At 27.6% G+C, this 19,014-nt stretch overlaps 1 protein-coding gene across 1 annotated transcript; it reads right to left on the bottom strand.

Moving 5' to 3' along the window:
• Positions 1 to 1,686: 1,686 nt before the first annotated feature.
• Positions 1,687 to 18,838, bottom strand: LOC129981748 (heparan sulfate 2-O-sulfotransferase 1-like). Its single transcript, XM_056092730.1, has 7 exons — positions 18,367 to 18,838; positions 17,082 to 17,338; positions 16,421 to 16,506; positions 15,362 to 15,500; positions 10,543 to 10,640; positions 6,687 to 6,844; positions 1,687 to 4,378 (listed from the first exon to the last, which is right to left on the bottom strand). Exons 1-7 carry the CDS (start codon positions 18,518 to 18,520, stop codon positions 4,158 to 4,160), a joined length of 1,113 nt encoding a protein of 370 aa, XP_055948705.1. The 5' UTR covers positions 18,521 to 18,838; the 3' UTR covers positions 1,687 to 4,157.
• Between the last annotated feature and the right edge of the window lie 176 nt (positions 18,839 to 19,014).

Below are 19,014 nucleotides of genomic sequence, written 5' to 3'. Positions count from 1 at the left end.
GCAAAGTAAAAGATAAAGAATGTTTGAGAAGTGAGTACATCATATACATATAATCAATTGAATAAATAACTAAAACTTTTCTAACTATATACATCTGAAAGACAAATGCAAATTACAATAAAAGTTCATGTGCAATATCTATAAAGGTGATTTTCTACTTACATTTCTAACCCAGGGGGAAAAAAAACAACAAAACCGTGATGTAAATATTTACATATAATGATAGAAAAAGATTTTATGATATTTTTAATAATAATATAGTTTTTGAATTCCATGCATGATTTTTTATTTGAAATGATGAAGTGAAAAAATAGTTAAAGAAAAAAAACCTACACCTTTAAAACTATGACCAGTCCAAGTTTGAGAACAAGCAATATGTTAACTAAAACTAAGGGGGGTGGAGAGAAATATGGATTGAAAATTATTCTATATTACTGAATTCGAAAAGAAACAAAAAAATTTGGAGCAGTATTTTTTTGCTAAGAGTAACATGTAGTCTCGAAATCCTATAAAAAATTAATTTATTATTTTACAATGCACTTCTATAGATGAGTTACTAATAATCGAGATAATTTTCTGATATTTTCTTATATAAGCTCCTTTCTAGTGTTTTTTTCCCTTAAAAAAAAGTAAGTAAATAAAAAATATATCTTTATAATTATATAGTCTTCTTTCTACTGGGAAAAATCAACAACAGAATATAGAAAATTTAAATAATGCGCTAATGAGAATAATAATAATAATATAATAAGAATAAGAAGACATTTTTTTGTGTAGATAAAAACTATTGTATCTATAGACAACAGTCAGCTAATAATAAAATAACAACAAGATGAGACTTGAGATGTAATGCAAATATCATGCATATAACACGTTACAACATTTCAATGCATGCAATTCACAAAGAAAATATATACATACACACAATCATATCAATTTAACAGTGCATAGAAATGAAATAATCTTAGTATATTTACATCAAAATTTTTCAAAGTGCACAAAACAAAAAGCATAAAAAAAAAAGCTGCCCTTTATCAAAATAAATATTTATATCCATCTAGAATAATAATCTCACATTTTAAAATATTTAAAGTACAGATAATAATAATAATATTTTCATTTGTACAATATTTTAAGTACATAAAATAAAACATAAAAAATGAGCCTTTTTATTAATTACAAAAACCAAAGTACAGCATATATATATCTGAAAATAAATATAATTTTCTTTTCAAACCCAACATTGTCACCAAAATATGACTTCCTTTAAAAGAGACAATCATTTTTTAACAGAATTAATAATTTAATAATAATAGAATTTAAATATTAATATTATTTTAAACAAAATGCCATTTAAAAGTAAATCATTGCAAGTGAGAAAATTTTTAGTGATTTTGTAGCATGAAAACTGTATAATTTCCTTCATATATATAATTTGATTTCTCAACTATCAAATTTTAATTAATGTTCAAGAACTCTGCTTATAATATCTTAGCAAGAATAATTACATTTAATAATGCAAAAGCTGATAAATTTTTTGCATGATTTTTTTTAAATATGTGATTTGTTCACCATAAATTGTATAACAATCAAAATAAAATTAATTACAGAATGTTAAATTATTTTACAAATCAAAATGGAAAGAATTATTTTGTTAATGATTTTTAAAAAATAAATGGCAATACTTTGATAATAGAATTTTAAAATTTTGAGTTTATTATGTAGTGCATTAAAGATAGAATATATTACTATATTTTTCAGCAAAATACATTTAATCCAAATAATATCATTTTTATAAGTTATCCTAATGCTCCAAATAATATATCTAATTTTAAAAAAAATATTTTTTTTTTGAATTATTCTTTAAAAAAAATAGCTTTTCTGATGTAGTTAACATCATAGCAGTTTGAGTAAAAGCGTTGTTGAGTTACAGCATTCCAATTTTTTTTCAATATACTAATTTAATTTTTAAATTTAACATAAAATCTAATATATTCATTTTGACAAAAGTAGTAAAAATTATACTTTAGACATTCTTAGAGAGTGAAGAAAATTAGAGATAGTATTTCTATTGCAGGATTGTTTTTCCTCTTATAATTACATGGTGATAAAATCCATATTTCTTTTCTGTTACCATGGATTATCAAAAAAAAAAAAAAAAAAAAGACATGACACTGTGCCATTACATAGTTCCATTCCTGAGTTAGAACAGGAATTTAAAACTTTCCCTACTTATAATTTTTAAATGGATTTTTTATGACACCCAAAATTTTAAAATAAAGAAAAATGAATCAATAATAAATAAAAATTGTTATTTATTTTAATTAAGCCCGAATGATCTTTTTGAAAATAGAAATTATTATTTTGTCTGCAATATTTTAGTTACAGATATTAAACAATTTGGAAAAAGATGGTAATGAGAAAATTTCCACTATTTCAATATTTTAAAGCATGATAAAACCATGGCACTTTATCATGCATGAGCAATGATTTAGTTTCATAATTAATTTAAATTTCAAAATTAAAACTTCATGAGCATGCTCATAATTCCTTACATAGGGTTATGGATACAGTTTATGAAATTCTAATTTAAGGCAAAACACATTTAGTTTAAAAGAACAAAACTTCTTATATAAAGTCAATAAAATTATTCATATTTAAACCCTTTACAACATTTACATTATCGATTTATTGCAGTTAAATATAATGCAATAAACAGATAATTTTTTCAGAGCATCAGATTATGAAGATTGAATGCTGTTTAACATTAAAATTATTATTTTTTTCATTGCTTTATTTAACTAGATGGACAAATTGCTTGCATAACAATAATTTCAACAAATAATTTTTTTATAGACACATAGTCATATTTTCTTTATTTAATTATTTCTTTGTCTGTTTTTGTTGGTAATGTTGGTTGATGATTTGTTTGGTAACAATTCACTATGGATGAATTTTATCTGTCAATAATTTTTTTTTACAAATACTAGCAAATAATTCTCAATTATGTTTATTTTAGTTTTATCATAAATGCTTCAGGTAAGTGAACAGAAAACTTCTCCACAAGTGAGCTTATTTTAATCTTATAATGCATGATCATCCCGTGTTTCGGACACAATTATATAAATCTTTAAAAATGAAAGTAAGAAGTATATGAAAAATAATTCAATTATTAACACATTTTTAAATAAAACTAATCAATTAAAAATTAGTTTTAAATAAAATATCTAATAAATAATATAATCTATTTACTACGAAATTAGACTATTTAAGATTAATTGAAAATGTGAAAAGAACAAATAAGCATCAATGCACTGGATAAGATCAAATGTTACAGCACCTCTATGATAACAAATCATTATTTATAAAAATTCACTGTATGTGTGGATTTATCAAAACTGCTCTCCAACTAAAATTTATGAAAACTTGATTTTTTCATTAGTGTGTCTCAAAGATGTTAATTATATCAGCAAATTAATTAAATTAAAAATTCTTGAATATTATTTTAGTTCAAACTATAATGCCTAAGGAAAAGAAAGAAGAAGACTAGTTTGGTTTCTAACTGTGCATCATTTCCTTACATAACAACTAAAACAGGAGAAAAGATTACAGTAAGAAAGAAACAATTGCACTAAAAAGCTACAATGCTATTTTTATAGTCTATCTTTGTCATTTAAATTCTTCCTCCTCTGAATATCAATATATCATATTTTAAAATATCTACCACAATACAGTGAACAACAAAAGAATTTTCCTAATAGAGTAAATTTTTTTCTCTAATTTACAGTGAAAATAATATAAAATTATGTAATCAAGTTAGAAATTAAACAGTTGGAAAAGATTAAAAGATCATAGATCAATAAAATGTCTTTAAAAAGAATCAAAATAAATATATTAAAACATTGAGCATTAAATTTAAAATCAAGTTTGTCCAATAAGCCTTAACAGAGCCTTAACTTTCAGAATCTAAAAATATAATAAAATTTTTAATTTTAAACAAATAATGAATGAATTTTAATCTCTTCATAATAAACTGAAAAAAAATGAGTTAAAATGTCTAGTTTGGAAAAAATAATAATAAGTATACAAAACATTTTGCAGTTGTTCCCTAGATATAAAAGAAAAAGTTTGAGATATACTAAATAATCTTCATATTTCTACCTTGGTCTAATTTTCTCATACATAAATTGCTGCCCTTTGTCAGAAATAACACCATCTCTAACTGTAAGAGTTCTTTTTCTAATAAAATGAAATTGCTGCAGAGCAAAGTCGTAGAATTCATTTTCCATCTGCCAAATGCGTGATGCTTGTATTTTGGCAACAGTATCAGGGGAAGGAAAGGTTTTGTTGAAAGTCTTGCGCAAATGTGATTTTTTCCCTAAAGAAACAAAAGTGATAAAAATTGCAAATAATGTAATAAAATGATTATGTAGAAGAATTTGAGTATTTCAAAGTTCTTATGAAAAATACAAAAACTCAAATTATCCAAAAATTCAATCAAATTTAGATTCTGTTAATATTAGGTGAATTAGAAAATTCGGAAGATCAGATAAAAATTTGAACTGTCAAAGAATTCAAAATAGAAAAATTGGAATTAGATAATTTCCATTGCGTTAAAAAACTTATAATAGGTTAATAGGCATAAAATAATATTTAATTTAAAATAGATGGGATATATAATATTAACATGTTCTTGACACTATAAAGCTTTTTGTAACAATTAAACCACAGAGGTGCATATATATATGTATGTATGTAAACACATAATTTTTGAGCAGTTTTGTGGCCGAAGAGAGAGAAGACACTTCTCATTTTTATTCCATCTTAGGAGGCATAATTTATGTACAAGAAGTGCAGACTGACATCCTTTCACAAGCAATACAAGAGCAGATGAAAGCGAAATAAAGGCAAAAATATTTATCCCAAAGATTATATACTGTGAGATTTTGATAGGAATTTCTGTACACATGTCAATTTAGGATTGGGAAATCTAAGTATCTTTTAAAAAGAATTTGCTTAGCTTGACTTTTTTTTATCCCTTCACTCGGAGTATGGGAACTACTGATTTAAGCATTTTTACAGAACTTTTGTTGAATTAATTAAATAAAAAAAGTGGAATGGGATCAAGAAGTAATAGAACATTTTAGAATGAAGTTAACACAGGCTAAATTAAAATAAAACTTTGGGAATTAATTAGAGTTTAATTATTTAGATTTTAAAATATCATCATCATCACACACACATGCACGCCCACTCATTACTATTTCAACAATTTGCTAACTATATTTTAGAAATCAATTTTTTTTCTGTTGAAGAAATCATATAAAAAATTTTTCATATGTAAGACACAAGAAATTATCACTATATTAAAAAAAATAATAAAATTTATATTCTTTTGAAAAATTTTGATTTTATGATATTCATTTTTCATGAATCAGATTTTTTCTTTATCTATTATTTATAATTATTTTGCTTCTCTGATATACAGAATGAAAACTTTTCATTTGGTGAGGCAATTCATTTATAAGAATAAATAAATAATAAAATTTTGCTTTCTCTAGCTCACCATATCTTATTTTCTTATGATCCCGTTCCATTCTTATTCCATTTCTTATTTTCTTTCTTTCACTTGTAATTTTTATTTTAAAACTGTTCATCTTGCTTTTTGTTAAAATTTAAAACTCAATTTTTTCAAATTTTTTTTATATCATATAGCATAACATGACCACTATGGCAACAAAGATATTTCAATTCTATTCTATTATTAATTTTATTTATCTTTTGTAAGTGTATTTCATTCACATTGTTACAAATCTGTAATGTTGCTTTCCAGCACAGTTAGTTCAATTACTGGAAAGACCGTTTTACGATCAGCTCTGTTGGATGCTGATCGGATGCCGAATCAGTGATCTCAGGGCTTGGCAACAAAATAGATAATACTGGAATCTTTAAGAATTTTGGCGATAGAGCCAATATGAACCGAGATATGCTTGATTGTTCTAGAACCTTCTCTGCCCGGCTCCAGGAATTATAAAAGGCCGGCAGTTTCAAGCCAAAGACAGTCGTGCATAGAGTCGTTGAGAGGTTTAGAGTCGCATAGTGAGTCAACGGCGGAATAATTGGATCAGTCCAGCGAAGCGCGTTGAATGGAGCTCAAGCCATTTGTGAATTGTGCCGTGTGCCGAGCTTGGAATTTATAGAAGCGGAATTGAGTCGTGCGTGGAGTAGCAAGTCGTGTAGTAGTGAGTCGGCAGTTGGAGACAGTGGAGAGTTGCAGGCGTTTGAACAGACCGTAGAGAGTCACTATGAAGATTATATCCTCCTGCTGAATTTTGGCTGGCCAATTTGTGTGCTGTGGTTGTTATTACTACCAATTATTACTTGTGGACTATTACTTGTTGTTGTAGTGTACTTCTGTGTATTGCATGTGTACATCTCGGCTGTGTATTCGTGTCTTCATGTTTACTAAACGTCGTCATTTGTTACTGAGGCCTGTTGATTATGTTTCTTCATTGACTAACAAATCGAAATAACATTGAATTTACAACAATATTTAGTAATCAACTTTGTTTTGATTTATATGAACATTAAAAAATAAGGCCCTTAAAAGAATAATATTTATTACTGTTGTTAATGTAAATACTTTTTATTAGAATGATAAATTATATCATATATTATATCAGTACCTTCAACAAAAAGACTTGTAGCCCCTCTAAAATACCGTGGTAAAGCTGCTTCCAAAAGAGCAATAAAATCCTGTAGTTCTTCAGTAACACCGACTAGGAGGTAGTGTTCTGCAAGATTACGTTTTGCTTGTTCGAGAGCCCATTCACTCCCTGGAACCCTAAAATGAGAAAAGTGGAAATACAATACAAACAAAATTGTTTTAAGACAAAATTAAAATGATACAGATAAAATACAGTAAGACTTTGCCAATTACACCAACACAATCGTCACTTCTGCTTTACATAAAATTATTATTTTATTGACAAAATATTAAAACTCAGCCCTAAACATTAAAATTATTGTCTACCCAATATCAATACAAACCATTCTTTTAACCTCTATGTTGTTTTTTTAAGAGAAAAAAAAAGGAAAAACCAAGAAGTATATACACATAAGATCAGTAATTAGGTCAAAGTTCCTTTTCTCAGATTAGAGAAAAGTTAACATTGCTCTCTATTGGAATTGGAGATTCAATTTATTATGATCAAAAACATAGAGAAAGAAATCATTTTCATCACAAGAATAATCTGTTGAGTTTTAACAATATACATTATGCTTTTCTGAATCTAGATCAGCATATAGAAGTGTCGATCAGCTTGCTCACAGGAATCCAAGAAAAAAAGACGAATTTTTTCAACCATAAGAAGATGCAAAACCAAACAAATATTTTTAAAAAAATCATCAGCTAAATGGATTTTTGATACAACTGATATTATTACTTAATTTTCTAGAATCCCTGATGAATAAATGATTTTTTTGTGATTAATAAACAAAACTAAAAAGTTAAATTAAAGAAAAGGCAAAAAAAAAAAAAAAAAAAAAACATATCTTTTATGAATATTTTTTTTAAAATACGATATCTTTTATTAAAGAACTTTTTTTTCAACTTAATAGAAATAAATGTTATCAAAAAGCTTAATAAAATGTTAAGAAGAAATATTAACATGCTTTATAATTCTCTTTTTCAGATTCACTCATTCATATGCTTTCAAGTAACATGAACATATTTTGGATATAGTAAGAGTCATGTTCTCTTAATCTTTTCAATTTTTTTTATATTGCTATTTATGTTTTTAAATATAGTTATCACAAGTGAACACTAGAAAATTTTATTCAAAATCACAATAAATCCTAGATCTTTTATTTTTCTCTAACTAGAATAAATATTAAAAAATCAAGGATTATCCTATTATTCTGAATGTCTGTTGCACTCTACTGTTAAAAAAAAGTCAGAAATTTTAATTTTATTCACAAAATTTATCTCATGGTATTTAAAACAGAATTTAAAATAATTTAATCAGAATCAACTAATAGCATTGTCAAGAGAAAATATTATTCACATTTAAAATTATTACATTGAAATTAGCATTTCATTTTAAGATTATTTCATCTCATGAACATTTTTCAGCCTTAATATTATATTACTTCAGCCTTAATATTAATTACTTCAAAATGAACGAATGATATCTTGAGCAAAGGCGTTGTGTATCGTGTATGAATACAAAGGCAAATTGAGTACTCAATTTTCAACTACTTTTAAGGGTGATCCTTACTCTTTTTCTGCTCCATGGGCCTAATGTTAAAGATCCCAGATCACATTGTCTCCCGAAATATCGCTTCAAAAAATATGAAATTTTTTTGCAAAGGCAAATAGCAAATATAAGGGCTAATTAAAAGAAATATAAGGAAAAATAGTTTTGATATCATTTAAAGACATTTCTTTGTTGGCGCCATCTGCCGAATTTCACCTACAACATGTCCTTATTTATATTTTATACATAAATATCATTATATTTATTTACCACTAGTCGCCTTTGGCGACCAACCGGTTCGCAGTATTAATAATCGCTAAAATTTTCAATTAATGTAACTTGTTCTCTTAGTAACTTTTTCTGCAAAAGATTTTTGAGCTTCATATTTTGGTACTTATATGATTTAGTCATACTTTTATGTAGGCCTCAAACATTTCTGTTCATTATACTACTTATCACTTTCTCTAATGCTCTGTCAGCATCCATAAAATTTCTACTTTAATTTAAAGTAGAATTGTTAAACTGCAATCAATATAAAAGCTTTTTATTCTGAAGCTAACCATGTCTTTTTTTAAATATGAAAATTGAAATCAGAGCCGTTCGGCAGTGAATTTATATGTGCACTGCAGAATAATTTATATAATATCTAAAAGAATTGTTCAGCAAAAATTTCTCTGATTCATCGTAAAATTAATTTTTTACTTTCAAAAGACTTAAATGATGCAAATAAAAATATTTTATCTTATTTCAGTCAATAAATGAACTTATGAAAAAATTACGAATTTTAAATTTTACACAGTCCTTTGGTCCCAAGGAATCCTATTCTGCGAAATACTCTTGACACTTCAACTTTTAAATAAATAAATAAATGTGCCTATCTTCTGTGATAAATCTGACCAATTTATGAAGTTTTTATGTATTAGTTTTAGAACAATCAACATTTTTATAATCACAGGTCAATCACTGTCTAGAAACCCTGGCAGAAGATTAGCGTATCTTCATTGAGGCAGTCGGTGAAGTAGTCTAAAATCGCCAGTTTTTATTTTATAGAAGAGCGATATTCAAATTTAATAAATTATTCAGTCTTAATGAATGATTTTGTTGACTGGAGTTCACCCATTTTTATTTAAAATATTGGTGTCTCAAGAAAATTTTGTTAAGTATGATTCAAAGGGCAGAGGACCTATGCAAGAATTTAAAATTCCTAATTCATCGGAGTATTTATTGATTCAAATTACATTAAATATAATTATTCAGTTCCTTTAGACCATTTTATTAACAAATTTATGTCCCAAATTAGCTGATGGTCGCTGATTAGAATGATTATCCTAAGTATATTAAACCATGTTTGACTTAAATGAAATTGTTTTATTGAATTAGTAATATAAGTATTGTCAAAGCTCATAGAAAACTTTTCCTCCTTTTACTTTTCAGAAAATATCTTATTTCATTTTTTTTTTTTTTTTTTCATTTTATACAGACACCTGCCGAAAATTACAATTTTATTTATTAAAACTGAAATAAAGTTGATTTATCTTTTAATTTAAACTTCTATCAATGTGATGGCAACACGTTGATAAAAGCTAATTTTTTTAAAAATTTGACGTGCTCGTGCAGATTAAATTTTATTTTTATTTTGAGCGAAATATATTATTAAAAAATATGGTTGAAGTATTTCTTTAAAAATTCGTTGAAAAATCTAAGCATAATTTATAAATTAAAACATTGGTATCATTAAAAAGAAAACTTTTTAAGCTTTAATTTGATACAAAAATCGATTTTGTGCTGTAATATTTTCTGAAATTATAACGACAAAACGCCGAAATTACACTTAATTTTTAATTAATTAAAGCGTGCACGCACGCACGCACGCACACACACACACACACACACACACACACACACACACACACACACACACACACACACACACACACACACACACACACACACACACACACACACACACACACACACACACACACACACACACACACAGATTGAGCTTTATTTATAAGTAGATTATCACATCGGGCTTTGGCCATGGATTCCCGGCCACTTCGCGAAATGGCCAGCCAAATATACAATATTAATTGCAAGTAATTCGCGAACTGGCCGAACATCAGGCATTGGCCGTAATATATATACATATATTCTGAGGAGAAAGAAACGTGAATGCTCCATTTCAACTGAACTGGGAATTCAAATGCAAAAATCATACCATACTAAATAACAAAATTTTTGTATGATTTACGGAAAAATTTAGAATAAAAAAAATGCTTACCAACACTCAGCATTGTGGCCACAGAAGAAAGGAACTTGAAGCCACATGTTTTCAGGATCACAATCCTTTTCGTGTTTCAAAACACAATCATCAAAGGTCTGAAATAATACAAACAATATTAGTATTCAAAGTAGCTACTCCCTAAATGCATGGAGATTTCATTTGAATTCACACAGAAAATTTGTATCCATTTAATTTAATAAAAATAATTAAATTAAGTCCATAAAAATTAAGACATTTTTATTCTTTTGTAAAATATGTGAATTTGAAATTTTTCATCTGATCTGATTTTAACACACACGCACACAAAAACGAGACAGCTAGAAAAATTAATTAGTTAGCTGTGTGTGTTACTTATGGCACTTCACAAGTCCACTGACAGTTATCTGTCAGCGATTTAATCCGAGTGAGCGTCTCTTGTTTTTTCAGTTGTAGCACCAACTAGGGCCAAGAGTACGACTTAGCTACCCACGCGTCACAACTCTTTTTAAGGGGCGGAGGACTTCATTCATACATTTCATTCACTCATCCACAGATCTTTATTTAGACCTGAATCAGAGAACGATCACCGATGAACTGGTATCCACAGTGGTATTACTCTCGACATGGAGGCCTTTGTGACCACGACAGATTTATACGTGCGGCAACAACCACACATACGGAAAGCCTTCGGCCGGCGGGGTTCGAACTCACAACCTGAGAGATGCGAGTACAAAGCCCTACCAACCAGGCTATCCTGACCAGTTAGCTTTTTAAAAGGTCTGCACAGTCTGCCTATAGTAATTTCATTGAATATGCCTATAGGTAACATACCATTAAGCAACGTTCACACGAGCCCAAATATGGCACGCAAAAGAAGGCCACGCCCACCTAAGGAAGATCACGTGACTCCAATGGGGTAATGGCAAATAGCTGTTTCATCAATACAACTATCTAACATTGTCTCCTTGGAGTCGCGTCATGTTCCTGAGGTAAGCGTGTTCTTCGATTGGGCGAAATAATTGGCCTCATATAAATACTGCTTATAAAAAAACAAGAATTAAAAAATAATTTAAAACATTAACGAAATATTTCAATCCACTCGCCCTCAAAAGTGATAAATTTCACAATATAATTTCAATTTAAATAAAAATCGATACAGCCAAATTCCATTGCAAAAAGAAAAAAAAAAAAAAAAAAACGAAATGAAAAACAATGAAAAAAAAAAAAAACTATTTTCGAAATGATCGCTACGATAAATGACATAGCTCAATTCCAACGTAATGTCACACGAAATAGTTAAATCAAAATGAAAATAAATTGAAATCTATGAAAATGCAATGTAACAATACAATCGGGAACACTGAAATGGAATTCTAAATTATTTAATATACCGTGTGTAGCTTTTACGTTCAAAAGAAGGTGCTGTTTGTTTAAAGCATTTTTTTAATCTGCTACAGCAGTGACATCTATTAATAAGTACATAAAAACGTGTGATATCTCATTAAAAGACAATGAACACACCAATTTCAAAATAAATAATTCATATACAGTATATCAATTTTCAATTGAAAATCATGAAATGGGGGGGGGGAAGAAAAGATAATAAAAGTATCGGCATTTTCAGTCAATAATTTAAACCTGTAGGCATTCAAAATAAAGTGCATAAAATATAATCACGTATTCAAAATAAATAATAAAGCCATAGAGAGTAAATATTTAAAGTTTAACTAATTTTAGTTTTAATAAAAAGAAATGAACTAAGCCTCTAAAAAAATAATATTTTAAATCATCTTATAAATATTTGGCAACTAAAATTGCATTCTATAAAATTTTAATTATATTAAATTTTTAAAGAGCTTCAAAGTGAACATTTTCGTTACAATTCTTGCCTACAATAAATATATGCATTAAAAATATATGTATACGTATAATTTTATTTCATTATAAAATTGCAGAACAAAATTATTTAATTTTGTTTATTTGTTGATGTGAATGATGTTTGCATGCACATATGTTTGAGCTTATTTAACATATTCAGATGCACATCAAAAGCATTCGGTAATGATAATCAAAATCCGATATTAGTTAGAGTTACAGCTTTAGAAAAAAATTGTGCTTTTCCTCACGAACAGTCATCTTCTATTTCGTCACACTGCTATCCTAGAATCAATTCTGAAATGATTTTTTTATTTTCTTCTTCTCTTCATTTTCAATGCTTGTGCCATTAAATATTAGTGAATATCTTATTTGGCAATTTCATTAACATCACTCATGTTTTCATTGCTTTTTCAAATAAAGAAAAAAATTTTCCTGCCAACAATTTTGGAATGTGAATGATTTCACAGAATTCCAATTTTTAGAGACCAAATGACACGCATTTTCGATGACTGCAAATTAATTTCAAAGCATTTTATTCTATTTGGGAATATTTCAAGCTAATAATTTTTTATAAGATTACTGTTGCACTTGAAAATGCTTAATGGTCATTTGGTGGGGAAAAAAACAAAAAACACTTTTATTTTTTTTTTTTCAAATCTAAGGAATTGTGACATGTACAAATGTCAATGATGAAAACAATTTTCTTTATCTCTTTAACAATATCAAGCTGCCAGATATGAAAATTGCTTTCATCACCCAAGCCTTTTTATTAACCTTTACTTGACTGGCAGACTTTAAAGAACCCGAGCATCACATTTTCCCTATTAGCTACACCTAATCAATTCAACATTGTTAAGTTCTGCTTTGATTTCTGTCCAACATTACAGTTTTTTACTTTATAGGCTATTGTTTTGTCTGGCATTAGCTAATAAAATAAAACATCTTAAATTAGCTTTGTCATCATCATCATTCACAGCATTACTAAAATCTTTTTCATTTGTTACTGACGTCTCTTTTATAAACACGATACAGTTATGAATTTGTAATGTTGCTTCCTTGCAACGTAAGTCTTCTGGTAAGGAAGATAGTTTTACAGATAGCGCTAATAGATGCCAGATCAAGGATTTCCTGTTTTGGCGCCGGAAGTTAAGGAATCAGAATATTCGAGAATTTTGACAATAGTTCGAATAGAACTGCAGTTTCGGCGGTTATTCTAGAAGCTTCTTTGCGCTCTGACGGAAGTTATAAAAAGTCGAGACAGAGATGAGTCAGCAGATGAGTCGAGAATGAATCACTGATTTCTCCCTGAGATCAGCGATCTGCTGAGTATTTATTGCAAATGATATTCCTGTATACGCTTCGGCCGTGTTTTGTGTATGAAAAATAAAGAGTCATTATTTTTTATTGAGCCTTTTTCATTTTTTACCGTACAACCCAAAGACAGATTTTGAAGATTTTCATAATATTTGGTGTCAAAATGGTGCTCTACAGTGAATGGTACCGATGAAATCTCAAGCAAAGATTTCCGAGAAATTTGAAATGATTGCTTCCCGATTTTAAGGAAATAATATAAGCTGGACAAAAGAAAATATCTGAAGACATGCAAACTTGGATTTAGTTTAGTTTGGCTATATTAACGTATAGTTTTAAAGCAACACTAGAGCTATTTTGGGATGGATTTCGTAATTCTGAACCGCGGTCAGATGACGAGGACGATACCTGAGCGGGCATCCCTCTCTCCAGGCTTCAGCACAACATCAGCGGGAGGATGTTTGGACCCGTCGGATTTAACGTGCACGACGGTTCTTCGGTGGGATCAGAACTTGGAATTGGAAAAACAGGAAAATGGAAACAAAAATCGATAGCAGATATGAAGAAATGAGGAATTCTGAGCTGTAAATGAAGAGATGAAAGTCTTTGTCGAGAGCCAATTTGATGGAATTGAGTATCATATTGACAGATAAATAGGAAGAATCCCTGGAGTGAGAGACAATATTCAAGTTGCAAACGGAGAGATCGAAGAAGAAATCGGCAAAAACCAAATTGACGAACTCTGAAGTGATCACTGTCATGGAGAAGAGATTTTACGATCTTCAGGGCAAACAAAAGGGCAAAAAGGAGAACATATACACACAGAGAGAGAATATCAAGGGATTACATAAACAAGAATTTGCAACCGTCTTGTAGAGCAAAAGTTTTCTTCATCAAATAAAACTTCTAAAAAGGATTGAAAATTTTCATTATTAGCAGCGGAAAAAATGTTTTTAGAAGGAATTGTTTGCAGTACCCGTCTGTGTGATAATGGGGAACATGGGTATCAATATAAAGCTTTTAAGAACAAATGGCCCAGTATTTTACGGAGAAACTCATTATCTTCTAATGATATCTCTTAATATTTCGAAGAAGGATGCCATAATTGAATATTAATTTGGTAGATTGAAACATAGAATCTACGTGGCTGAAATATCTGGACTTTCTACAAAAATTTGATGGACAGGAAACAAACAAATTCCTTTGTATACAAACAATGTACACCGTCATAGAAGGGCTATATCTACTCAGAGACAAACAAACATCTATTCATGTTTTAATCTCTTTTAAAAAACAAAAAGTTCTCAATTTTAGGTCAGTTCCTTCAATTCCTCTAATATTTCACATTCTGGGTTATGGGATGCCATCTTTGCAAGAAAAAAAAATTGCCATTGTACTATACCAGCTTTATAAAAGAATAAAATAATTATTATAGGCATCTATAAAATTATTATTGCTGTAGCCAAGGTCAAAATATAAGTAACAAGTAGATAGAAATTTCTTAAGAATCAAAGAAAATACCTTTATGATAGATTGGTTACTATATACAATATTGTTATATAATGTTTTACAGTAAAAAAATTAGAGACAAGAGAAAATAATGACATAAATATTTAAAATGTGCATAAATCAATATATCATAACTTACCATTTTATTACCCTGACGCCTTCTTACAACATATGGCCGGAAATCATCTCCATAGCGCAGGAAATAATAGTAAGAAACTAACCGATCTAAAGGTTTCCGTATAATATTTATAAAAATTGGCTTTTTGGACATACCAAACCTGAAATATTTTTTAAAGAATTAGTGAAAAGTAGTTAACATTTAACAACATATTTGTCATGCATAACCTTTCTATGATAAAAAAAATTAAGGATTAAGCTTACTTTTAGAGATTTAAAAATATATATATTTAATAGTTTAAAATTGAATTGCTAATCCAAAATGAAAAAGCTTAAATCATATAAAAGGTATATTTAATATTCAATATACTGTATCTTATTAATATATATATATATATACATTTCTGTTACAAAATATAAATTCTAAAAATATGTAAAAATCAGATGGTGTATTCTATCCCAATCTTCTCATATATGTATACAGTATGATGTGTTTTGTATAAAGCTTCTACATCAAAGAAAACTGAGTATCATTTGAATTACTTAGATCAAATGGGCCTAAAAATTGGCAAATTTTCAATTTTGATACTAATTATCAAATTTCATTGTATCTACACACTCTTCAATAACAGACAATCAACACTAAAAAATTTGGTGCAAAATTTGATACATATCTAATACATGTGATAAAATTCTGCCAGAATTCAACTACATTTCTTATTTTATTATAGGGTTATTATGCTCATGTGTACTCTGTTAGATAAACTGATTTCCTCTATATAGATACCTAAAACATGATAGAAATCTATGATTTTACTTTAAATACCCCGTATTCAATTATATCTTAGCAGCCCTTTCTGCTTTTGAAAATATATTTTTAGATCAGGGATGTCTGAAATGTAAAGATCTTGAGTTTCTTCTTCTTCTTCTTTTTTTTTTTTTTGAAGATTACAAAACTTTCTTTGTCTATACTTTAGATTTCAAAAAGTACAAATGTATCTGGAATGTATCCAAAATGTAAAATTTTAATTAATATAGGTTAATCATATCAGATATTTCTTTAACAAAAATCTATAATTACCTAGAAAAATCTAAAAATGCTACATGTCCATGGTATAATGCAGGCTTTTTGGCACTCCATAAGGAAACATTTTGAACAAATCTAACCTGTAATAAAATTTACCTATTATTTATATATGATTTAAATTATTCAATAAGAATAATTCCTTGAAGTAAGCTAAATAATAACAATATAATTTTTTCTTGCAATACATTAGATGTTAGAAAAGTTATGCACTTAAAATAACTACATGATTAATAAATAAGAATAATCCTTAAATAAAAAAATAATCACACGAAGTGAAACTTACACAATATATTTTTAAAAATAAGAATCAATTTATCAATTTATATGAAAAAAATTATGGAAATATGTTTTTCAAAATGAGAGCAGTTCTAACAAAAAGTTATAGATAATGTTATTCAATGAATTTTCATTCTCTAAGCATCAAAACAAATTTTTGAGATGAATTTATAAGTTTACAAACAAACTTTACCTATATATATATTGTAAAATATTTCATAAGATTTTGGATTTGATTAAATTAAAATAGGTTTGAGCCATTCACATAAAATACTATTTTTTGATCCTTAAATCAATTACACAAAATAATTATGGATGTGGAGAGTTAATACATTTTGCTAACTCTAGAAACATAAATTTATTTTAAAAATATATGTACCTGATCTGATAGAGATAAAACATGTGCATTTTTTGTGGTATTAATGTGAAGAACATTGAAACTATTTCGTGAGCAGAGATCATAAGCAATTCCCATGAAACTGGTGCTACCTGTCTTAGGCACTCTATTGTAAATGACAACACTATCTTCGAATGTATTGCTAAATTCAACAGAATTCTCTTCTTTGTTCAATAGCTGCAGAGCTTTCACTTGAGATGGAGCTAAATTCTTCCATTCAATTTCTGAAACAACAGTAGCTAGAAGAGAAATTATAATTTTACATTCTGATCAAAATAGCATTATTACTTAAATTTTCTTCACAGAATCCAGAAGTGCAAAAAATTAATAAACATAATAATATAATGAAACAAATAAAGAAGCTTTATTAGAATTTCACATGCTTCATATAAAAAATGCTTTTATAGGAAGGTCAAATAAGCATTTTAATAAACTCAATTTCATTTATTCAAAAATTTACTGTCAGTTTGGATGAGTTTATTTAAATGATTCATTATTTTATGCTCTAACAATGGAAAAAAAGATTCATATAAACTGATAAGAGCTCATAGTAAACTAACAAATCAAAGAACAATTGTTCATGCCAGATTCAATATAGTTGACAGAATTTATACATAAAATCCTAAGATTAAAAAAAAATTTCAAATAAACTTTGCCAAAATTATTATTTGTCAAATTATAAAATACTGAGTGATTTGAATAATTAAAAATATTATATTATTAAATTACATTAATTTCAATGAATACAACATAAATAAAGAAACAAATTCAGATATAGGCCATAGATAAACAATTTCAAGATGGATACAGAAATAAACTTTGTGCATATTAATCTAGTTATTTCTTCAAGTTAAATGAAAAACTTTAAATATATAATTGTAGTAATTTTTATAGCTAAATTGAAATACAATTTAAAAAGCATATTTGGATAAATCTGAGAAAGATAAAAATCTGGATGTACAAATTTAAAAAAAAATCAATAGTCATGCAATATAAAAACCTATCAAATGCTTAGAAAGTAAACATTAACATAATACAATATTCAGGAAATTTTAATTAAAAATATTATCAAACAACTATAGTTTATAAAAATATATAATTTATGAATAAAGAGTGAAATCTTTCAAGATTTAAGATTGACTGTGACTATCTATATTGACTCTGAATATTATTGAACACAAAGCCATAGAAAACGGAACTGATTGACAGAAAAACAAAATAGAAATGAATTAATAAGTAATATAGTTGAAATTTACAATGCACATACCTAATTTTTTTCTAGCTTCATCTAATTTAGAGATCTTTGTTTCAAAATGATTGTATAAAGAAATAAAAACGATTATACAAATTGCTGCACTAAAAACTAAAACTCTTCCTTGCAGCATTCTTGAACTAAGAAGATGTAAGCATTCCCTGGCCATTTGCAACAGTAATATTGACAGAAATATATCTTATAAGCATTTGAATTTGTTGAAAATTAGCTTAGCGAACATGTTCAGAATTCAAGTTCGTCTACAAAAGTCGTCTCTTCATCTTTAAGTCGTCCTCTCAATAAATGCATATAAAAGATCACATTTCTTTAAAGAATTTGTTATTGATTGTGTTAATTTCTTGGAAATCGGTAATGTTATAGCAAAAGTAAACAAATTTTATTTAAATAATGTCAGTGAATAAAATCATCTTAAAAAAACCCCGCAAGTAACGGTACAGAGAAGGCCTTCAAGAAATTATGAATACAATATTTGTTTATTGTGAAATCCTTTTAAACACAGTGTCTATAAAGTTTTTATCTCACAGCTTGGAAATTCAGTACACGAGTTTTTTTTTTAGTAAAAAGTATATAAAATATGAAATAAATATATCACATATATTAAATCTGATGAATAAAAAATCTTTGGGAACGAAAGTCTTAATT

Source organism: Argiope bruennichi, chromosome 8, assembly GCF_947563725.1.
Source record: "Argiope bruennichi chromosome 8, qqArgBrue1.1, whole genome shotgun sequence".
Lineage (NCBI taxonomy): Eukaryota > Metazoa > Arthropoda > Arachnida > Araneae > Araneidae > Argiope > Argiope bruennichi.
Note: the sequence above shows the minus strand (reverse complement) of the source record. Positions and strands in the feature narration are given on the sequence as shown.